The sequence below is a fragment of the Haliotis asinina genome, chromosome 8, assembly GCF_037392515.1.
Source record: "Haliotis asinina isolate JCU_RB_2024 chromosome 8, JCU_Hal_asi_v2, whole genome shotgun sequence".
NCBI lineage: Eukaryota > Metazoa > Mollusca > Gastropoda > Lepetellida > Haliotidae > Haliotis > Haliotis asinina.
The window spans coordinates 25,758,594-25,783,032 of NC_090287.1; the positions used below are offsets into that span (position 1 = coordinate 25,758,594).

The window sequence follows — 24,439 nt, forward strand, 5'->3', positions numbered from 1 at the left end:
CACCTCTGCCTGGGCTGATAGCTGTGAGCAATGGCCGCCTGTCTCTCATCTGCTTCTCCAAGGCAGCCTTCTCCTCCTCAATCTCCTTCTGTTTCTCCATTCCACGTTGGGATGGGTAGAACAGTCCCACAGTCTGACAGGCCACCGTGGTCATCGGCTTGGGTGTGGTGGCCACAGGGAAACTGACTGGCAGCCACTTGGACTGATTTGAACAAAGGTATCGCATACAGTTTACTTGTTCATATCACACATTGCTGTACACTGTCAACAATCACTTGTTTGTTGACTTACTGTAAATACACAACCCATAACTTGTTTGAGCAGCATCTTAGAAAGTGGGGATGTGCAATAGTGAGCAAACTTTATGGATAACAACTTTTACGTCATAAATGTGACCTTTCAATACGGTGCGTGAGTGAGAGAGTTGGGCTTTACACCACTTTTAGCAATATTTCAGCAATATACTTGCATGGAAACACCAGAAAATGTGCTTTGCATATTGTACCCATGTTGTGAGACCTTTTAATAGATTGTTTTACTATTGTCAAGCACGAACATGACATGAAAAGGAGGAAGATTTATACATTCTACTGAATATAACACATTGGAATGTACACTACTTGTAACATGCATTTTCCAAAATAAAGTGTGACTACGTGAGTTTGATTAGCATAAAACGTAAAACAAAGACAAGTTCAGACTTGCCAAAACCTAACAAAGCATTCTACCTGAGGTCAGGCTTCATTGTATAACTACCATTTCATACATCCTGTGCTTTACACTTGGTGATTTTCATACATGCATATCTTAAGCACATATCTTTTGCACTATCACACAAAGAAAGGTATTGTTATAAAATGTAGGTACAGCTATAAAATACCGGATACCTAGAGTAACGTCATCCTAGCCCTAATGCAAACCCTAAATCTCACCCTAAACATAAACTCTCTTGCTTTCAAAGAAGGCAGATATGATTCAGTATTCTGTGATCTTGCCTAAAATGTATACACCACAGTCTCCTATACTAAAAGAATGTTCATAATTACTGTTGCACAATGGTTGAGACTAAGTAAACTATCCATCTGTCTGGCATGTAGAATTTTTTTTGAAGAACACAAACATGAAACTTATTGTTGATGACCAACTCCTTCATTCTTTGTATATGGTTACATACATGCTCATTCCTTAGGCTGGGCAGAGACCATATAATAGAGGGACGGCCCTCAAGCCAATGCGCGAAACCATCAGTGCTACGGCTTGTACTGCGCAGCCTATCCGGAAGCTGCGAGGAACGTGTGTTCACCTCAGTCATAGATTTTGCGTATTTTCATTACAAAGGTAAGATTTAGTTTTTCTCATTTATTCTCATGTACGTACATATATTTGTAAGAGTGCATCTGAGGTTTTTAGTGGTGCTAAAGCGTATACATGTCTTTGTATTTGATGAATGCTGTCATGTGTGATCGTTGTTCTGTGAGGACAATGGCGGCGGTACAAAATCGTCGAAAGTCCCGTTTTTGATTTTCAATAACAGCAGAGACCATATAATATTATATTATATGGTCTCTGATAACAGCTACTAATTTTCAATACCAGTCCTTAGTTACCGGGATGTAATAAAAGCAGATTAGCTAAAGTTTGGTTTAGTGGTATTTATAAGTCTGTGGAGGACGTATAATTCCTTATTTTGACTCCTGCAATACGACGAAATGTGAATGTTTTCTGAAATATTTACTCCACAACACTTGATTTCCGCACGCTTTCAAAATAACAGCTTACTACCAGCATTTTTAAAATAAGTATGTGAACATGTACGGCGAATTCCTCTTTTGCTTGGTACTAAATTTATATGGCTATGATCGGTAGTTTATTTTTTATGATTTTTTTACGTAAACCCGCATTTGCATCATGCACTGCACATTTCAGATACCATGTAGCAGATGACACAACATTAATTTTGTTTGTTAATATGACCCGAATATATGTTTAGTCAATTCTTCAAAAGTCTCATGCACTTATGGGTTGTAAATAATTGTACATATTTCCATTTTTGTTCATTGTGATGATTATGCTTGTAGCAAATATCCTTATTTTTCATGAAATAATATATTTTTCTGTTTTTATCATTTTTCTTCTTAATGAAGTTTAATTATGATTTAAGTTACCTTATTCAACTTTATACTTATATCATTACACCAATTATAGCATAAACTTATTATTTTGTCTTGTAGATGCCCAGGAAAAAGGAAGTTCAATGAACAGTTCCTGATGATTGCAGGTACGTAATAATGGAAGTAATATATTCAAAATGGTGTTTCTGTTAACTAAGGGTGCACACCAAAGAAATCATTTTATTGGATGAAATTGTTGATAAAAAGTTGATAATTTGTAGTTATTGGTATTTATTTATTCTATAGGTATTTGTATTATCCGTTATCTGCAGAAAAAAGTTTGAAATATCAAAACGTTTATATAGTCAAGAATTAATATTGCTTCTTTCCTTATGTAAGGAAAGATACAGTGTTAATTAAGTGCAATATTCCCATCTTGAGAGTAAGTAAACAGATCTTGTTTGAAAGAGCATTGACATCCAGCTATCACATAATTTCAACAAGTATTTAGAGCACTGAATTCATGTTATTTTTTCTTTAATATCAAAATTGTTCATCTCCTTTTTCCAGTTCAATAGATGCACTGTGTGACAAACAGTGGAAGTCATTCTTCATTGACCTCACTGATGAACGCACGGACACCCCATGCCAGCAGGATCAGACAGATTATGATGGCGGTTCTGCCATTAATTCTGCGGTTTAGCAAAAACTGGGCGAAGATGTGAATAAGTCTGTGATGGCTGCTGACTTTCTATACATGTTTGCATACTCTAAATAAAATCTTCCTGTATGCACATCTGATGATATATGATCCAAAGTACTTCTGGAGTGCTTGATAATGAGCTTCAATGGCAAAACCATTGAACACATAGTGTAACTTTATTGTCACAATAACTATGAAATAAATAAAGAAATTGACTGTCCCGATAACTTGGTTTTGTCTTCAACTATAAAATCGTTTGTGACATGGGAATCTCTACTAAGGGCTTTTACGATTTGAATCAGATCATGACCAAGTATTGAGCCTGACTGTGATGCATCCATCATAGGGTTGCAAATACACAGGCATCTTTCAGGCATCCATCATTTGAACTTCACTTGCAAGAGGCAACACCTTTGAACTGTGTTTTTCATCAGGTTTGAAACTGTGTGGCTTGATGGTTATTCTCTTAAAGATATCCCTGGACGAAGTTGTGTACAGATTTAATATTTTTCATTTCATGTTTTAATGTTTTTAAAAATTAGTATATTCTTTAGTGTTAGTCTCAATTTCAAACAACTGAAATTCATATTTGTTTTTAATGAAAGCTTGAAAGAATATTATCTAAATAGTTGTATTTAGCAATACATATACATACATATACATTCATTGTTCTTTTATATAACATAACATTACAATCACAATCACACCTGCACAGTCCCTGTCAGTTGCAATTCCGGTATTTTCGGAAAGGTATGTGACAAATTTTTCATAGTAAGTGTCATGATAAAATAATAAAGTTATGAACCCTATGAAAATAATTAATTTCAACAGGTGGTGTGTTTGGGGGGATGCTTCACGACCTTTATATCACGACAAGTTCAAGTTCTCAAGTCTTTGTTTCATTCCCTCTCAATCTACTGTGAAAGAAACGGTCAAATGGTCACAAAATCAACTATACATGGTTACTGTATGTAATGTACATTGACGTTTGTGAAAATGGTCCTCGTGGCCTTAGTAGTTCTGAGTAGCTTTCCTTTGCAAAAAAAACCACAAAATATTATAATGTGCGTATGTCTCCGTACGGCTCCGAAAGCATTATCACTGTCAGCCCCAAACTGGCATTCAAACAAACATTACTGTAACGTTCGTGGATAACGTGAAATCATGTTTCGTTGGGACTATCAGCTTCATAAAGTTACGCAAATTAATATGAAATCAAAATCAGAGACTAATAGCATCATTTAGTGAACCAACAACCAGTGGCAACGGATACTTAAAAAAAATCTAGAGGTTATGTGATGAAGTTCAGCGAACATCGGGGATATTGACAACAGTACTGTTACATGACTGGCCTAAAACGGCACGGATTTCGCGAACGATACACATTTTCAGCGATTTTGTCAGTTGACATGTGCGAAAATTGAAAAGTTGACATCTTGTGAGAGACAAGATAGAGATTACGATTATTGTAATCAGTTCATTGGAGCTGTTCATGTAATCTTTGACTGTCAGTCGCAGCCGGTGAAATCCAGCTAAGGAATTAACTCTCGGTCCGGATATTACGCAATATTGTTTACGTGGTGCTCATTTGCGAATGTCTGCGCATCTGCTGCGCATGTGTTCCGGTTACCGGAAGTTAGCAGCAGGGTGTCAATGTGTCTCAGTTACATGCCAGACCGTAGCGCTGATGTTTAATGATAAACTGTTGGAGAGGGCGTCCCTCTATTATATGGTCTCTGGGCTGGGATTAACAAGTCATGTATATAGTCAAATATGGTAGGGGAAACATATAGATGTTAAGACATTGTGGTGCTGTACTCACGTCGCCTGATCCCCCAGCAGGGTTCTTCCTGGAATACAAACCAAACAAATTTTCAAGACAAGTGGAGAAGTGAGCACATCTCACATACCCCCGCTTCCCACTTTGGGACATGGAAATGACTGATATCAATATATAATGTGACAAGGATCAGTAGCTCACAAAACTTTCTCCTTGACTCTACTAAACTTTATATACATGTTAGATAATAGTTTTGCCATGTACACCTTCAGCTGCATATATGAAATGGATAAATTAACTATTTAGAATCAATCAGAACTATATTTGTACTTATGACAACAACAAAACAACCCATGTAGATGCAGATAATAAATCACATGTTGATAACATCAAAGAAATAACTAATACACATAAAAAGAATAGACCACATATTAGTACATGACACAAAGAAAGACCATGAAAAGTGAAAAGTTAACATCACACTTTGAATAATCACATTTTGCAAATAAATAGCACATGGAATATCTGTGTGTCATGATTAACTTGTGTATTAAGTTTGGTGAACCTAGCATGTATTGTTTCGGTGATATGCTATGGCCAAGTAACCATTAAACACATTTTGCATCAAGTAAAAAAAAACCCAAAATTTTGAAATACTACAAAATAGCAAAATGCACATCTATGGGTAATAACTGAACATGTGTGTGAAGTTTGGTGAACCTAGCATGTAAACTTTATGAGAAATGCTCCGGACGGACAGAATGAATACTATATAACCCTGTTACTTCATAGCGGGGCTATAATTACAGTTATATAATATATATATATATATATATATATATATATAGACCATTCCAGTCAAATGTCATGCGTGCAAATTCAACAAATGAAGTTTGGGTTTTTGAAACACCCACCTGTACTCTGTCCTGACTGGGGCATCCAGTTTGATACCGCATGACCCACAGAAAGTGCTGTAAGGGTGGTTGTTGGCATGGCACTCAGAGCACACCATGGCACTTGTTGGATGGCTTGGCTGAATCCAAACAGCACAAAAATATTAAAATATACAACATTTTAGATATTTATTACTTACCTTACCTCATGGCTACATAATATTTCATAAATTAGTAATTAGTTAATTAACTATCAAAGAGTACCACTTATTAAAGCACTAAATAAATAGTGTCCTTCCTACCTTTGTGCCGCACCAGTCACAGAATCTGGCATCTCCATTGTTGACACGGCCACACTTGTTACATGTGACATGACGCTTGTCAGGGTTCACAATTGGAGGGGCTGATCTTCCACTCAGGATGGCATTCTGGCATTACAAAAGACATCCAATCCAAAATAACAAAAAGACAACAACACTGTAGGTATGTCATACATACATATATGAATCTTGTGGTGTAAATTGTGTGTCAGACTTAATGGGAGAGAACAGTAAGCTTCATATTTTCAAAGCAATGAATTGTTTTGCATTGTATACAGTAATATTTCAAGTATATCAAAATAGTTCTAAAAAATAATAAATATCTTCACAATGCAAACCACCAAGTAATGCACGATGCTAGGATAGACAGACACAATCTTGACTATGTGACACATTCTAACTCTCTACCATCATTTAAGTTGATGGTAACAATGATCGGATACTGGTGCCCTCCCCTAACTGGACTCTTATAGAAGACAATCTCTCCATGAATGTAGATGTGTGCAGAGCTCCATACTAACCTGCTGTGCTGAGGTAGGCAGCCTGTTGCCACATGTTATACACAGTACAAGGTTGCTGGGGTTAGCCGTACCACACAGTGTGCAGATGAGACGGTCAGACAGCTTGACACTAGCCTGGGGGCGGTTTTGAACGGGTATTGGACCCTCACACACCACACACGTTTCTGTGTTGAAAGGCACCATGGACTTGCAGTACACACACATTCCCATCTGAAATAGTTGTCCATAGCATGAACAAACACGCCATAGAGTAATGTATATCTTAAAGGCTATAGATGATGGTCATTCTGATTTCTTTCTTTTCATTCTTTCTTAATTCGACCCGTGAAGGTTCGGGGTAGAATAGGCCTTCAGCAGCCCTTGCTTGCCATAACAGGTGACTATGCTTGTCGTAAGAGGCGACCAACAGGATCGGGTGGTGAGGCTCGCTGACTTGATTGACGCATCTCATTGGTTCCCAATTGCGCAGATCGATGCTCATGTTGTTGATCACTGGATAGTCTGGTCCAGACTCGATTATTCACAGACTGCCGCCATATAGCTGGAATATTGCTGCGTGTGGCATAAACCTAAACTCACTTTAATTCAAACAGGTCTTATTCAAAAAGATACATGTTCATTCTTTTTCAAAATGTCATTTGATACATCTAGATTTTTCTGAGGAATATCACCTCTGATACTGAGATGAAATACTAGCACAGTAACAGTGTTAAACTGACCTGTCCAGGCTCAGGAGGTGCCATTCTGTTTGTTTGTGGGATGGGAGGGACAGGCTGACCACAAGACGTACAGAACCTTGCATATGGGTCAGATGGACGGTCGGCAAAACAGTAGATACACCTACAATTGAGGTCATGAAATGAAGCCAACAGACATCAGCTGGGACAAAGATACGTCTCACATGTACACAAGATACCAGGTATAAGGTACATAATACAGTTCAGTTCATAACAATGGTGATCAAGAATTCAATTTTAAAAAAGTCACAAAAGCGCTTTCTCAGTCTTCGTAGCTGTACAAGGTTTTATGTGAAAAATATTTCAACCTGGCTCTCAACACAAAACTGAAAACTGAGCAAAAGAACAATCTGGAATGAGTCAAAGGCGGGGAAGATAACACAAAGGTGGCTCTTCTGAATCAGATACATATGCCACCAAAGTGAGGTATAGATGGTGGTTTTAATGAAATCATGCATAAAAGAGTCTTTGGGAACACCCTATGTTAACCATTCCAAATTTGTATAATTAGAAAACATGTTTCCACTGAAACTGTAGTGATCTTGCAAGCGACGCTCTGATTGGATGGATGAAAATTCAATCCATTTGGTGTTACACCCCTTGACTGGCAATGAAAAAATGAACTGGGTTTCGCATTTCTTTTTGGTGTTTTTCAGCTGTATGACAGCTTGTGAAATGAAGGTTTCCATGAATTGAGGTAAAGACATTACCACTTTGGAGATTCATCTTTGGCCAATAGGCTAGCGGTAAGTGAAAACATTAAAAAGATGCTACCTTTCATGAATTGGACAAAATGTGTTACCGTGAAAACAATATTTCAAGCCAATATCATCAAATGTATATGCAAATCATCTTTCATAAACCATCACATACTTGAGGAAGTCTGTTTCCCTCTGCAGTCTCATTGCCTGAGTGGTGTTGTCTGGCAGACGTCTCTCAGACCGACGGGTATCATTTCCTCCGTATTCACCTGTGTGGTCAAATGTCTGAAGCAGTTGATGAAAAATTTGTCATGATATGATACCTAAAAGTGAAAAACAATGGTTTTGCCAAGTGCAACATTTACATGTAAACTGACTTCATCGGGTATCAATTTTCTGACATAAATGTAATTTTATCAATAAAACTGATATTTCAAACTTATCCTGAAAGTTAGTGGAATACTTGGAATCCCTTGAAGTTCCCTTCTTCAAAAGAGGATGTAAAATCACACTCACCCACAAGTACCCTCCCTTTCCTCTATGATTTGGCACCAATATTGGTCACATGACTGACCATATTTACCACTCTCTCTGAGAAATCATAACCCAAGCACAAGGATTGGCAGGGAAATCCATGTGCCATGAAGGGGAGGCTGGGAGGGTTGACCTCATGAGTCAGGATAAGTATAAAATCCTGACTCATGCTTAATTGCTTTCAGTATCCAGCGGATATGGTGGTGGGTCATGCCACTTCTCTGATACGTTCTTCCTGCAAAACGTCCAGAATAGTCCCCCAGGGATTAATAATGGCACTGAAATTCTCCTGTTTCTTCCGAAGTCCAATTGGTATCTGTCAATTATTATGATGTATATGAGTGGTCATGTAACTAACGTCTTGCTAGTTATATTACAAGTTATCACATCGTGTCGAGGGAAATACGGGGTTTTATGAGTCCCGAGTAAGGTTGTATTCCCCTTACAACCTTCCCGAGACACGATGTGGTAACGCATTTATCTAGCTGAATGTTTTCACTAAATCAAAACAAAACAACATGCATCGAATCGACTTGCTGCCATGTTGACACCAGCTGATCGTTTGACCTCAATGCACCGCACGTTACTAAAGGCTTGTCGATGCACACTTTTCTCACTTCGCATCGTCACCGAGGCGTAGCGGGGTGATATGACTTTTGCAGTGGGAGTATACGACTTTTACACTCCCGCTGGCGGATCGTGATGGATGTACATGGTATTTCATCAGTCACTTGGACCAATCAAAACTCGACATTTTTACATGAGGCTAGATAAATATATATATAGTAACTTAGTGCTAGATGTGTTCATCTGCCGAGATACAACCCATATACCACAAACTATCCAAATACGTAGAGGGTCCATGATCACTCACGCTAGTCTGTCTCAATGTACACATGGACTCTCAACCAACAACCTTGCTCAGTGAAGGTATCAACAAGTCACGTGATAAGGGTCAGCTATTTTTAGCGCCTTTGAGGAATCATTAACTGTTGCGCTACAAGAGGGCTGAACAGGTGTATGCCTGTGTCTCTGAGGCAGTGTCTCTGAGAGTGATTTGCATACACCGTATCTGAGTACCAAAAACTGCCCTACATGATTATTGTAAACCAAGTGTAGATGCCTGAGCTCTTACTTCGTGTGGATTGGAAGCTCATCGTGGCTCTAGTCCTGCTGCTTTATATGCTCATAAAATAACAGTTCTCATCCAGACTGAACCTGCTGTTCATGAGATGTCTCTGTAGACAACGGAATAAACACTTAAATGTCTACTTCTATGGTTGGTATCTGTTGTAAATAAATCTTGAGAGCTCTAACTGGACACAAAGATAAATCCTGCACATCATGTGGTCCGAGCATTGTAGATAATGTTGGAATGTGAAATCATCTATCACGTTTCCCTGGCAACTGATTTTAGCAATGAAATCTCAACGTAGTCCCTAGTAAACCATATCATAATTTGTGGAGTCAAACCGAGTTCACATAAAATCCAGTGCATGAATTTCCAACATCTAAGCTGCCGTGGCTAGGCCATATGAAAATTTTGTCTTTTGTGTCAAATATTCAAAGGATGTTCGATCAAATGGTTTGTATTCCTCACCAGTGAGGTGTTGTTAAACAACATTACAATCACAAGCCGGGGCTTTGAATTTATGTCGTCGATCCTCCAATTTGAAGGAGCAAAGTAACGCAAGTAATTCTGGTACTTTAGTTCATTTGACACCTAACTTCATAGATATAACTGTACTGAGCGCAACTAGACAAGTTGAAAGTTTCGATCCTTTTACTCGCCTTGTTTGACATAAGTAATCCACCACTCGAGGATGAAATGTTTTAGACACAGTGAATCCTCTCCACTTCGCATAAACTTCAAACCGTTACCATTTGTCATCATACAAATTGCACGTAGTTCTGCATGGAGCGAAAGTAACTGCCTTTCCCACAGGATATCCTGGGTTTTTTCAAAGAAGTTTTGATACAATCCATATGTGTAACTGGAATACTCCTGGATTCTTGAGTGCTTATTTGGTGTGCGGATGTATTAGCAGATTCGACCAATCTGGTAGTTTCATTGCTGGATTTCCGAGTTCTTGAATGAGTATGGGAAACCACATTCTTGCTGGCCAGTAAGGCGTGACCAAAGGTATTGATACCAGTGGTGTAAATGCATATGTCTTATTCTTCTGAGAATACAGATGCCTCTTCTGACGTACAATGTAGGTGCACTGTATTAGCACAGCTCCCATCCTTCGTAGAAGATGTCTGCATCAAAGGTAGATTGTCCGATGATTTATACTGCGTAAATGTTGAAGATGATGTCCTTGCCATCAAGGCAGCTTGCAATCTGTTGGTGAGAGGTACCTCTGGAAAAAGTATAGGTGGTTCATAAAATATTTTCGCTTCTCCCTGAGGCACAATATCTTGTGTGAAGGAACAAGCCTTTGGAGTAGTAGATGATGACATTTTCTTCTTCTGTGATGAAGACCATTTAGATCACTTAGTCTGCGACAAGGATGATTCCCTCAACATAGCTCTCTTCTTAGCCTGCAAAGCATCCGTCACCAAACCAGAGACACAATCCTGAGTACAATCTGGCATTGCTGGAATTACAAATATCAGCTGCAATAATCAGATAATGGTTTCTAGCTCAACCATTTGGCCTACCAGACATACCTGATGGATGCCATCTTATCTTGTCTTGCATGTCTAAGAATGACAAACAAATATTGATTAAATTCTTCAGTCAATAAATGGCGACAAAGATCGCAGCTGATGTTGGAAGAACAAACCATAGCGCAAGAGGGACATGATCAGTGTCTGCAAAAACGGTATCTACAAGTCGAACAAGTTTTCATCAAATTGTAAACAAAGTATGAACCATGATTACAAACTGAAAACATGTATAAAATATGTAAATTATACTAACATTTTTACATCAAACAATCAAATATACATACCGAAAACCATATACAGCGAAATTTTAGATAATAGTCAAAAAAAACAAGAGAAAAAGTGCTGTATAGGGATGCTAAGTCGCCCACACAACCTTTCTGTTGGGTGAAGAAGGAGAGTGGCAAATATGGCCAGTCATGTGACCAATATTGGCCCCAAAATAGAGGAAAGCGAGTGTACTCATGGGTGAGGGGGATTTCACGTTCTCTTTTTGAAGAAGGGAACTTCAAGGGATTTCAAGTGTTCCAGTAACTTTCAAATAGAAGAGGTAGACAAGTAATTAAGTATGAGTCAATATAAGGAAAAATGTAATAATATTTGTTGCAAAATGTATGAAATAGATAAAGATTCTTCTATCCTCTAACATTCTCATGTAAACCATTCTGTTCTGAAAATTATCCATTACCCATTCACAATCACAGTTGTTTGTTGGGAGTGATACTATCATCCAGAACACTATTCAGTTACTTTGCCCATGAGTTTCATTCGAATGGCTATTCATAGCATCATGTCCATCAAATTTGAGCAGTGGTCATGAATGAGTCCAATGTATCATGATGAAATGGGCTATAGACTGAAAATCAACATTTCAAAATTACGTAACACTAACCACTGTTCCTCGTTCAGACATATTTCCTCGACGAGAGTTGAGAAATCTAGGTCCAGTCCCAGGACGTCTGTGTGAGCTTCCCTCAACTGACATGTCTATAATAGAGAAGAACAGTTTTGTAAAACACGGATGGCTTTGTCCATAAATCGTAGGCACACTATCACCGCAATGTTTGAAACAACATCAATCGAACCTGAGAAATCTTTCCATCTATTGTTTGTAAACATAAAAAAAAATCAACCCACCTGCCATCATTTGTTGAGTCTGCTTCATGGAAGAGACATCTGTCCAGGCAGATCGGGATGAACTTGCTAGCTTTGTTGCTGCTCGCTTTAAATCAAGCTGCCAACAGGATTAATAAAAATATTGTAAAGAGATGGTCATGCATACTAATCAAGGCAACATTACATAAACGTCCATCAAAAGAAACATAACACTGCATTAGTGCAAAATAGTTTTCATAAAAAGATTTGGCTGTGATATTATACAGTAACTTAGCAATGATTGGGCCTTAAATAACATATGCATTAAACCATATGACAAAAATACAGAGCAAAAGTCAGTTGGTTTTAGATTGTTGGCTATGATTCAAGGCATCAAGCATGGATTATCCTACACTTGACCTGTGCTAGGTATTGAAAACTATTAAACGACAAGGTTTCCCTTCTTACTTTCCCATGCAACAGGAAGGACAGAATGTATCCCATGAAATACCTTTGATTGCTCCTTCTCCCACTGCTCCTGAAAGCCAAGGTCATCATCAGTGGGCTCCATGGCAGGTGGGGGAACATATTCCACATCAAATACCTTTGTAACTACACTGCTCTCTCTCAAACCATCCCTGAAAATATAGAAATATGCATGTGCTTGTCTTTCAGTCACAGCTATGCAGACATTAGAAAGGGGCAGCTATCAATAAACAGTAAACAATGGAACAAATTGATGCAGAAGAGAAAAAAAAATGCCATTGAGGATAAGTCGCTAGTCTGATGAAATATTCTCAGCAAAACCTAGAAAACATTGTGGGTTTGTGCAAGTTTGCCACAAGAAGTGTGAAAGGTCCACAATACTGCATGATGTACTCACCTGGACACAGCTACGGCCTTCACTGTCTGTTTCCCTGGAGGAAGTGTGAAAGGTCCCCGGTACTGCAACGTACACTTCTCCCCCATCTTCTGAAAGGGGTTAGGTCTGGTGCCATTGATTGTGTAATGAATATCAGTATCTCTTGTCTCTGAAAACCAGAATTGATTAATTGATTAATAAAATTGTTAACTTTTGATCATCTTGACCGAGTACTAACCTACATCAGGCATGAATAAAGAATTGGCAGTTGCTTTTTCATTTTAATGTACTTCAGCTGCTGAATTATAGCATATTCATGTCAATATCTGAATGGATACAGTCTGTTTCTGCTGTGGTGTGTATTTAGCACAGCAACTCAGTCATAAGCAATATTCCATGAACGAGCAATATTTCATACTCTCTTAATACAATTATATGTTGCTGGGGACACATTTTTAAGCTGTAATATCCATTGGGTAAGCTAAACAGAAATGTTTCTGCATTCATTTTATCAATTATCTAGAGCTAAAGGAGTATTTTGGAGAAGCCACGTTCCCACAGAACACTTATGTCACATCTTTTTATTCAAGAATGGTGTGGATACATTTAGCAATAAATAGAACATGCTTGAAGAAATAAAATCACTCCAAAGATTTAAAGTTTTAGACTTCAAATCAATGAAGTCAGAGTATTATTCACTGATGCACTCTGATGGTTAAAGTGTCCGCTCGTCACACAGAAGACCCAGGTTCAATTCCCCACATGGGTACAATTTGTAATGCCCATTTCTGGTATCTCCTATCTGCTTATTTTGAGAAATAAATCATGCTTATTTCACAATAGCCTATGATACACTTTCAGTTCAGGATGTGTTGGAGGATTGTCAATATATGTGGTATATATTACTCTGAATGATTGAGAATGATCATGATCATGAGAAATAAAGTAGGACAGCTGTGGTTATTACTGGTTCACATTTCAATGTTTGAACAGAACTTCTAACTACACTGCATTACTAGTATGTGCGTCATGAAAGCTATTTATCAAAGACACATGTCAAAGAAACATGTTGTGGGTACAATTATTGATTTAGTGTCATCCAAGCCAGCAGATGTATTGTAAATCTTGAAGTTGAAACAAAAGGGGCTTTTTTGTCAGTGAATCTCCTACCGATGAGCCAAGAGCTGCCCAAGCTGGGATCCAGATCAATAATGTAAGACTGCTGAATCTGTATCTGCTGATAATGACGTGTGTACATGAAACAGTCTGATACAGTCAAGTAAAGGCAGCTAGTCTCCCTGAGGAAAACACAACAGCAGTAGATGTGTGGAAAAAAGTCCTTAGAAAAAAGGTCCTAAATTTACTTTGCAAAAAAAGTCCTCCTGAAAAAAAGTTCTTTTGAAAAAGGAATTTTTTATAAAGGAATAGTGTTTGTCTGTTTTAATCACAAAATGTAAGTACTCTATCAGGGATTTACCTTGAGTCCTAAACTTGACCCATGGGACCCATACTCCTAATTTTCAAGGTTCCTGGTCTACTTAAATGTTATTATTAATACTATGTTGTAATACTGTTGTAATTTGGTATTGTGTATCATGATCATCATACTGTCACAGCAATTCAACTACAAATGATACTATAACCTGGCTAGTAGCAGACTTGGTAATAACTAACTGTTACTTGATTGATATTTTTACAAAAAGTATTTGGACCTTTTCTGCACCCTTGTAGACATTCTAATTGTAATGCGTCCAATTTTAACTGTTATGCTTGTAGGAGCGGGAATTCAGGTAAATCCTTGCTTCATGTAAATGAAATACACTCTGACACTATACAACTCATGCCCTTTAAAATATTGTTTGAAAGATCAAAGATCAGTTTTAATATTCAATCTGTCCTTTATAGTCACAAACTGTGTTTCTAAATGTCATTTAAGAGATCAAAGACCTATCTAAATATCTGATACTTTTTCTCAATACTCGTTTTCATACAAACCAACATTTGCTATACAATACAGACAAACTTGATGGACAACAATTTCTATATTTCATGTGTGTGACTTTTCAGTACAAATTTTTGCACCAAGCAGGTTTACCTTCCTGCTTGGCAACAGTAAAAGAACTTGTACTGAAACATTGAAATCACAAAATAAGGAAGCTGTTATCTATAAAGTTTGTCTCCATTGTACTTCCCAACTTCTAAAATGCCACTCAAAGTTTGCTGTGTTAACATCTAAAGGTTGTCTTAGCACCATGTGTTCCTCAGACTTGATTTACGGACATTACCTCATTATGGCTCAGGTCAGAATTTAATACAAACAAGCACTAAAAACAGTATTAAATACCAATACCACTCCAAGGTTTTACAGTTTTTAGCTGACAATAAAAGTTAACAATTTACTGTGAAAGGTTTTGCAGAACACAGAAACATGTGTCCAGTGCACTACAATGTAGAGAATGGGCACTAACAAGAAAAGACAGTCATCAATAGCCCCAGCAATGGCAAAATACTCTTCATTATAACTAAAATGGATAGAATTATCATTAAAAAGCCCGCATATTATTAGAAATGAGCAGGCCACTATAACTTGATAATGCCCACAAAATATTTGACGAAAGGCCATTATCAAGCCCGTTGCTAGGTGATGTCAAAAGTAGCTCAGCTGTTGAAGTTCAGTCACCTACTGCTCGTTTGAACTTGAGCTCATTATTAACGATATTTCTGGCTCACATTCCTCACATGTACCTGTGTCATTATGCACTTTCTTGCCTGTGCCAACCACAACAATTGTACCATAAATTACAAGATACAGCAATGAAAATATTAATTGGAAGTCTAACTTTGTTGAGCACTGAAAACAATGACGACCGGTAGTGTGGGCAAAGGTCAAGGTCAAATGTCATTGCTCTCAATAGTGACGTCACCTGTGTTGTTCTATGACATGTCTATACTTTGTAAAATGTGCGTCAGTGACCTCCGCCATTTGTTGTTAGCAGTAAATGCCTCTAAACCGATGACGTTTTTTAATTATTTCATTAAGAATTCTACTCATTTTAGCTATAATAACACTAACACTATTTTTCAGGGCACTATCATTTGCAAGAGCCCTCGGTCTTTTCAACTGCCCTCCTTCGTTGGGCAGTTAATGAAAGCCCTCAGACGTCTGCAAATGATAATGCCCTGAAAAATAGTGTTACCCTTATATGAATATGTCTACAAGTATGATCAATTGTTTTGGAGTGTATATAGCAAAGTTGAAGGACAGTATTGAGAGTTTTTAACCTCTGCTTCAGAAAGGAGCAATACCATCAACTTTAGTTGAAGCCAACCTTGTTGCCATGGAACCACAAAAGTGTAATTTTCTGATAAAAATTGATATTTTATTCTTATCTTGACTCATGCTTATCATGCTTGTCTCCTTCTTCTATTCAAACGTTGTGGAACACTTGAATCCCTTGAAGCTCCCTTCATTAAAGCGGATATTAAATGATTACTCACCCATGAGTAGCCTCTTTTGAGGCCATGCATTTGGCACTTCAACATTTCGAAACCTTAGCACTTCTAGGGGAATGGCTCTGTCCTGAGGTGGTCCTGTTATTTCTTGTAGGGCCTTTGAAGGTAGAGAACTTCTTACCCTTTGCCTTCTGTACCCTGGAAAACTTGGATTCAGTTGTAACGTTGCAACGTCTGACATTTCACATTGACTAATGTGTCAATGGATTTGATCATCATTACTTCCTGTGACTCTGAAGTAACATTCCTTGCAACTTTGCTAATATCACAGCCAAGTAAAGCTGAGACCACCCAGGGCGTTCTAAGTAAAGGCTTGGTGTATTTTCACTCTAAGTACATGGTGAAAGTACACATTGTTTCCTGAAAAGGTTTAGTCCTGCAGAGGTTGACGCCACATACTCCGAGATAAATATCTGTTCTTTCTTTTGGGTCAGTAATGCATATAAGATTATCCAATCTTCCTCGGAGGTTGAGTCTTGGCTTCATTGATGGCTCTTGATCATGCAAGTGCATAAAACCAACATCAGATAGTTGTAGCAGAAAATCATTGGGTTGAACAGGGTTCAATCGGCGGAATGGTGAGCGTATCAAAATCGTCATCAATCAGGTGCATCATTAGATTCCTTGGAAGGTGATTCTTCAAAGGCATTTAGAAGTTGGCGTAGTAATACAGGACAAATTTTCACGGGTAGCATCTTCTTGAGTTTATTTTCACGTTTCAGGGCTTATCCTAACAAGTTAACAGTTAACAGTTAAGCCTTACTGTCCAGTTCAGCTCAACCTGATGAGGGGGCTAGGATAAGCCCCGAAACATCATGAAAATGAACTCAAGAAGTTGCTACCCATGAAAATTTGTCCTGTATCCTTGGAAGTTCATGTTAAGTCCAAACCATCAGCGATCCAAGATGTTACTTCTGTGTCTGGAAAAATGACATTTCCTTCATCCTCATAATGCTAAATGTCCTTGCCCGCAGATCTGCATGCAGCAGAGCAATCTTGATCATCATCTCTAGAAGATTCCATATGCCTTCGTGCAGATAAATCCCATGATCAGTAGTCAGGGTTCGGGATCTTTATGACGCTTATATTTCCGAAAAAAATGTATATAATATTTTTACCCAACATGATTTGGTTATACCTCCTATTATAATCCTTTGCACACGTAAGAACGGTAAATACATAATTACTGAATTATTGAATAGTTCAGTTTTTTCAGATGATAGAAAGAGCAAACATCAGTACAAGAAGGACAATATAAATGGGGGTCAACCGCAGACAACTGATATTTGCAATGGAAACAAGTTTTTATGAATTGTTGTGAAACATACAAAGATGAATACAGGTGAAAAGATGAATAAAGCATGTACAATTTGGTAGTAAGTTTGTTACATGATGTAATTATACAGACCAAAACAGTGATTATAAGACCAAAAGGTAACAGGATATGTTATGTATTGGGACCCCGGGGCCCTCATGTCCGTCCTCAAAGGCGAATCAGGAGAGAGTGAAGAACATGGCATGTCATGTCACTAATTTGCGCATCAAATGCACAGGGTCCAGGGAGGCTACTTATGGGTGAGTAATGACCTTATGTCCGCTTTGATGACGGGAACTTCAAGGGATTCAAGTGTTCCACTACGTTCGCATAGAAGGAGACAAGAATAATAAGCATGAATCAGGATAAGGTAAAAATGATACTTTAATCAGAATTCAAAAACTACCAAATGGCACCAGTTCACCACTAGATATGCATTTGTATGAAATTTGGTAAAGAGGAATGGTTTTAAAGTTCTGCTCCAAAAAAGAACACTACTGCCAATTTCCTTCAAAGTCAAACTTGTTGCCATGGACACACCAAAAATACTGATTTCAGAATTCCAAAACTGCCAAAAGGCACCAATACCCCACCAGACCTATCTGTGTGCCAAGTTGGGTGAAGAAATATTGAATGATTTTAGAATTCTGCTCCAGAGAAGAACACTGCCACCAATCTGAGTTAAACTTACTGCCATGGAAACACCAAAAGGCACCAGTACACCACTACAAGTTTGGTGCCAAAACGTGTTGCGGGAATTAACATATACATTTGACATCCAAAATGATGCATAACAAGACCCTTTGTAACAGATTCTTGACAAGAACATTCCTTCAAGCTCCTTGAAATTCATAATTAAGGACAGTGTGAATCGTAAGATTTGAAGAACAACCCTGCTTGTAAGTTCTTCCTTAATTACAAATAATTCTTTGAATCTAATATTCAAATAAATTATACATCAACACATTATATAGCAATACGTGATTGAACCTTGCAATCATCTGGAAAACAGGCTTTAAGGAAATGTGTGAGCACACCAAGCACTACACTACATGATGGCGATATAAGAACTCACCTGTTCTCACTTCTATTTTGGTAGCAGAGTCTATGGACAGTTTGGACCTCCCTGGCACCGGTGCCCGGAGAGGGATGATGGTTGGTACAATGATAGAGCCTGCAGTCATGATGTTGTTTGACAGGTACTACACTACCCAAAGTACCTCTGAAATAACAATCAGATATATAAAGATTTATTATATACACATATATGTGTGAGTGGACATGTGCATATGTGCATGCATTCATGAATACACGCATTTTGCTCTGAAAATTAATACTGGTACATAAAAGCATGAAATTATGAAACATTCATTTCACACTTACATGAATGAAAAGAAAGACAAGCAAATAATAACAAGTCTATGGAAAAGCACTGCATGAAGTAGTCTTACAAAATTTGCTTCGGCTCTGCCACAAGTGTGTGTTGCAGCAACCAAACCAGGATTGAATTAATCAATTAATCAAACAGATGGATTGGGGAGATAACAAGAGCAAGTGATGATGAATAATTCAGTGCACAGAAAATATACTCAAGGGAGAAGGAAATCTTCTCTTGCTGTAGACTTCTACAGGGGTCAAAAAGAAAATGTGTGGGTTTTCTTATTCAAGCCCACTGAGAAATGTGATAGGGTTTTTTATTAGTTTAACATTTATATTTTTTCTCCTTAAATGACCGAGCTGACTGAGTTACAAAATGACAGCAGTGAAGTGCTACAAAACTTAACACATAATACGGACAATTATATGTGGTAAAACCTATGCAGCAAGTCAACTAAAACATGGAGAAATACTTAAAGCCTTGGTTCCAGACTTAGATTGGTCAGAAAAGAAGAAACACAATTTCTGATTTTATGGTCTGACTAAATAGTAAAAACAGCCCACAAAAAAACTGGCTCTGACTAATGAAAATATATAACGATTTCAGTTCTCTTTTTAACCTGACTGCGATTTCTCGGGTAGGAGTACACACCACTTGCAACAACAAACCAGTGATTGACTTGGGCTGTGATATCGTGATTTTATCATCACTTGCTACACAATTGCACTCAAATTTATCTGCAGCGATTTAAAAATCACTTGTACCGACTGCATGAATACAAATAATAAAGTGCTGACATCTATTTTACTGAGAAAGGCTTTGTCGTTATTTTGTTCTGTCCAAGATATTCCTGCTGCTTTCTACCTATTTTTAATCTCTGAAATGTAACTTCCAGTATGGAACTTCAAACGTTGTTACACAGAGCTGTACAAAACGAGCTGCACTGCAAGCTGTATCGTAAACTCTGAACCTTGCAGTACTGTGTTGTTTATGCCCTGTGTGACACTGTACAGAGTTTGTGTTTGGAAGTTGTGTTCTGCAACATCATGCCTCACAAAAAGTGCCTGCTAACGAAACCAACTCATTTGATACTAAAATTTTCAAAAGACTACTCACATCATGAACAGTTAAATCTCATAAGATTTGAAAAAATCTCATGTTTTTTGTCCCATGTGAGATTTTATCTCATATCTTTTCTGAGCCAGGTTTATCCTTGTAACCCACACTCTCAGAGTGAGGCTGCTAATTGCCTTAACACAAAGTCAACAATCCAACAAAGTTATAAAATACAACAGATGGATGAGATCAATTAATCCCTAATATACCACATGTTGCAGTTGACTACTTTGTAAAAAGCAATGTGTATTCATAGATTTTTATGCTGCCGATATTCCAGACAAAGAGCTGTTTTGGACACCAGAAATGGCCTCCTCAAAATGCATCCCTCTAGTGAGCTTGCTCCTTCAGTGTGATAAGCAAATACTTCAGAAGGCATCACCTTAGTCAAAAATGGTTTCAGCATCTTTCCAAGCAGTGTTTGACCTAGACATGAAAAAGGAGTCATCATGACTCCCTGGTGTCTTGAAAGGGAATCATGGACATGTTTTTAGGAGTCAACTTCAGTATGGAACTTTCATCAAGTGTACATCAGTAATTGTTTAATAACGATGAAAAATAAGGTACGTAAGTCAGGTATTCAATCAGCCCTGAGCAGCTAACTGGCAAACAATAAACTAAGTAGTTTTGAAAAACAGAAAACGACAAGCTTAGATTATTTGAACTTATAGGGCCCAGTAGCATTGCATCAAGAAAAGTGCAAGCTTTTAACTTCACTGGGTATTTGAGATAATTGTGCATCGAATACTCAGGTTTCCTGAGTTGTTATTCTAACATGGATCACTCAATACTAGAAAGTACAATATTCTTGATATAGATCTTGATCAGGGTGCTGCTGTTGTACAAAACAACCTTAGCGCTAAGATTACTAAAGTCTATGTTAAGTTATGGAGTTAAAGTCACCTTAGTGCTAAGATCACTTTAGACACCTAGAGTACATAAAACTGAGTTGGGAAAAGTAAGTACTAACAAGCCAAAACAGTTCTTAGTGCGAGGATTAACTTTACATAAAAATCCTGATGATAAATGTGAAGCATAACAATATTCCCTTTAGTGAGTAGAGGTTTAGGGAGGTGGTATAGGCGTTAAAGTTAGGTTTAACACATCCTCAGTATCTCCAGGGTATACATTTCGGTAAATCTCCACTATATCCTGGATGCATCAACAGCCTGGACCAGTGATGTTCTGAGCTCCCTTTGCTGGCTCTGCATTCTCACAGTAGCCAACAGCTGTTTAAACCAAACATGCCAATGTCACCAAAGATAGCAATTGCAGCTGTAAAGGTTTGCTTGCAGTGCAACTCTGATTTGGGGGAAATCATACAAATTTACAAGTCCAAAACTTTTACAAAATATGCAAGAACTCCTTCTACCTCTTTCACAACACCTTTGCATCATTTGTGTTGCCAAGTTTAATCGCTGAGATAATTCAAAAAGCAAAAGTTAGTTACGATTGGTATGCTCAACTTCCAAAATTCATAGACACCTGATTAGATAAAAAGCCAACCAATGGAGGCAATAAATTCATCAGACCAAGCTGCAGATGCATCCAGGGTATAGTCAGCATTGCAAACTCCCACCTGCCCGACCACCCAGGACGGTCTGTTCTCTGACTGGTAGGTCATTTTTATTAAGTTGCATGACAACAAATCTGACTTTGAGTATAATGACAAAAGCTCTGACGGAAACCCATTTGAAAACATTAACCACTTTCCCTCCTCCTATTTACCTTCTTATTATCTTTCTTAATCCAGGAAATTCTGGACTGGCAACCTTCCAACAGTTGTCTGGTTGAAATCTTGGGGTGGTTACAACATTGGTATCGTGGAGATTTATCAGAACAATATACCCTGGAGATATCGAGGATGGCTTTAACACTGTTTTCAAGATAGCTGCACTCATAGAGCAATGTAGATACAGTCAGGCCGCATTAATCCGGACACTTCTGTTTTTCATCAAAAACGTTTGGATAGTGAAACGTACTGACAACTGAAACAAACTTTTATGAACTTTTATGGACTTACTTCCCTTTGACATGGCAATACAAAAACATACAAAGATATAAAAGTTTCAAAAGACTTTATTACTGTTTGTAGACATAACAACTTGAATATTCTTATAACAACCAACCAATGCATACAATCATGTCTGCAAGAAATGAACTTTCACGTTGGTCAGCTTGACATTGGCACACTTGTGACTGGCAGCATTGTCACAAAATAAGGTCACGTGTTGACCATGTGATCGCATCTGTCTGTCAAATGATCGTAGTCAATCACAAAACATATTCGATGTCATCCATGCTTTCGTGTTAAACCAAAATCGGTGTTATACAGCAAGTAAGCATGACAGGCATTACTCAAACTAACCAAAAGTGAGACCTAATAATTGATCAAAATCATAAACTAACGACATGTTCAGCTCAGAAGTGTCACTTAACAATTACCACTGAATGGGACTCACGGTGTGAGGGGATTATCCGACCCTTTTTGATGTATCGCCGGATTAATGAAGCAAAACTATGTGTAATTCGCTAATCTGTTACCACTAATTAACGTCCGGATACGGAGAGTGAAGCACCAGATTAATGAATCAACAGGTAATGAGTTTACATAGTAAACAAGATTGGTTACAGCGGGAATCAGACTATAGGGGTCCGGACTAACGTGGCCTGACTGTACATGACTGTTTATTGCTCATCCCAGTCCAGACCTGTGCTTGTTTATAGTCACTAAGTGCCCAAGTGATCTACATGTACTATGCTGAAGTGTAACACTGACCAAACATTCAAACTCAGCACACAAGCTAACAAGCCCCTAACGGTAATCTGAATCAATATAATAAATGGATGACCATCTTTAGTGCTTTTGGTATGATGTGGCCACAGATTTGCTGACCTTCTGTTGCCAGGGCAGTGACACACTATAGACCATAGACATGACCTGTCCCTTTGATGTCACAAACACTATTATATTTAAGCGTTAACCAAAGACTACAAATGACAGTACTTATTCAATGAATCATTCTCAATGTTTTTTATCCTGTTTGGTGATTTATGTCATGATCTTCATAGTGATGACAATGAGCTACTTTGATAACCATGTTTATTATACAATGGGTAGTGTTCGGCAGGAAAAACATTGTATTTAGCAAGCCAATTAGGAATAAACACTATGTATTTAGCTCGCCAAGGCTCGCTAAATACAATGTTTATTCCCAATGCAGGATATTAACCATTCCTAAACACACTAGCATGACAATCTATATGTATCTGTATTCTAATACTGCACATACCCCATATTTGAGTAACTGCATAGTGATGAAACAGCTGTTCAGTTATATTTTACTCCTTTTCACAGGAAATTCTGAAGGAAGTAGCCGAGGAAGATCTGGACTTGAATTTGCATATGAAGTAACAGAGCAAATGACTCCAGGGCTTTTGCCAAAATGTACTGAGAATAAAAAGTTAAGCATCACTCAGTAGTTTTTGGCAATATAGGTTGTCTTACAGGAAATCTTTAAGAAAGAATAAACAACTACAATAAGTTGTGATTTTTCAAAGGCATTTAGAAGTTGGTGTAGTAAAACAGGACAATTTTTATGGATTGCAACTTCTTGAGTGTAAACTCAAGAAGTTGCAATCCATAAAATTGTCCTGTACAATAAGTTGTTTTAGAACTTTTCAGTTTACAAACAAAGACGTTATTGAAACAATCTTTTACTTTAAACAGGATGTATGTGTTTTTGGAAACCCTGCATTTTGTTTTTATCGAAATGGTTACCTTCTTTTGAAATGTGAAAATCAAAAATGGCTGTTATATGATGACAAGATTGTCATTTTTTGTCAAGTGAAATCTAACTTTAATAGTGTTGTATAAGCCGAATAGGAACAGTTATTTTGCTTTCAAAAGAGGTGCCATCATATCTAACAATATTTCCTTTCATTGTAAATGCAAATGATTATGATATCCCCAAATCAGTTACCAGATGAACCTTCTCTAAATACGGACTGGTCTTCCCAGATATTTTAACCCAACATTTCCACAGCTTCACATCTTAGTTTTGAAATAGGCTGGCGCTTAACTTCTTATTTTCGGTATAGAAGATCAATCTAACAAAGATTTAGAAATAATCCAGATGTCATTTACCTGGCTACGAAAATGTTTTAATAGCAGGAGTGACATTTTATCT

The 24,439-nt window shown here is 37.7% G+C and overlaps 1 protein-coding gene across 3 annotated transcripts in view; it reads right to left on the bottom strand.

Annotated features, from left to right (window-relative positions):
• Window positions 1-24,439, bottom strand: part of LOC137295362 (double zinc ribbon and ankyrin repeat-containing protein 1-like) — a 50,083-nt gene that overhangs the window by 20,071 nt on the left and 5,573 nt on the right. For all 3 annotated transcript variants that reach the window (XM_067826675.1, XM_067826676.1, XM_067826677.1), the window contains exons 2-13: window positions 18,831-18,977; window positions 12,949-13,096; window positions 12,577-12,703; window positions 12,108-12,204; window positions 11,863-11,957; window positions 7,939-8,051; window positions 7,048-7,168; window positions 6,329-6,538; window positions 5,790-5,915; window positions 5,509-5,627; window positions 4,637-4,664; window positions 4-202 (exon numbers count right to left, since the gene is read on the bottom strand). In XM_067826675.1, the coding sequence (XP_067682776.1) occupies window positions 4-202; window positions 4,637-4,664; window positions 5,509-5,627; window positions 5,790-5,915; window positions 6,329-6,538; window positions 7,048-7,168; window positions 7,939-8,051; window positions 11,863-11,957; window positions 12,108-12,204; window positions 12,577-12,703; window positions 12,949-13,096; window positions 18,831-18,939 (1,492 nt within the window). In that variant the 5' untranslated portion in view covers window positions 18,940-18,977. The remainder of the gene's footprint in view (window positions 1-3; window positions 203-4,636; window positions 4,665-5,508; window positions 5,628-5,789; window positions 5,916-6,328; window positions 6,539-7,047; window positions 7,169-7,938; window positions 8,052-11,862; window positions 11,958-12,107; window positions 12,205-12,576; window positions 12,704-12,948; window positions 13,097-18,830; window positions 18,978-24,439) is intronic.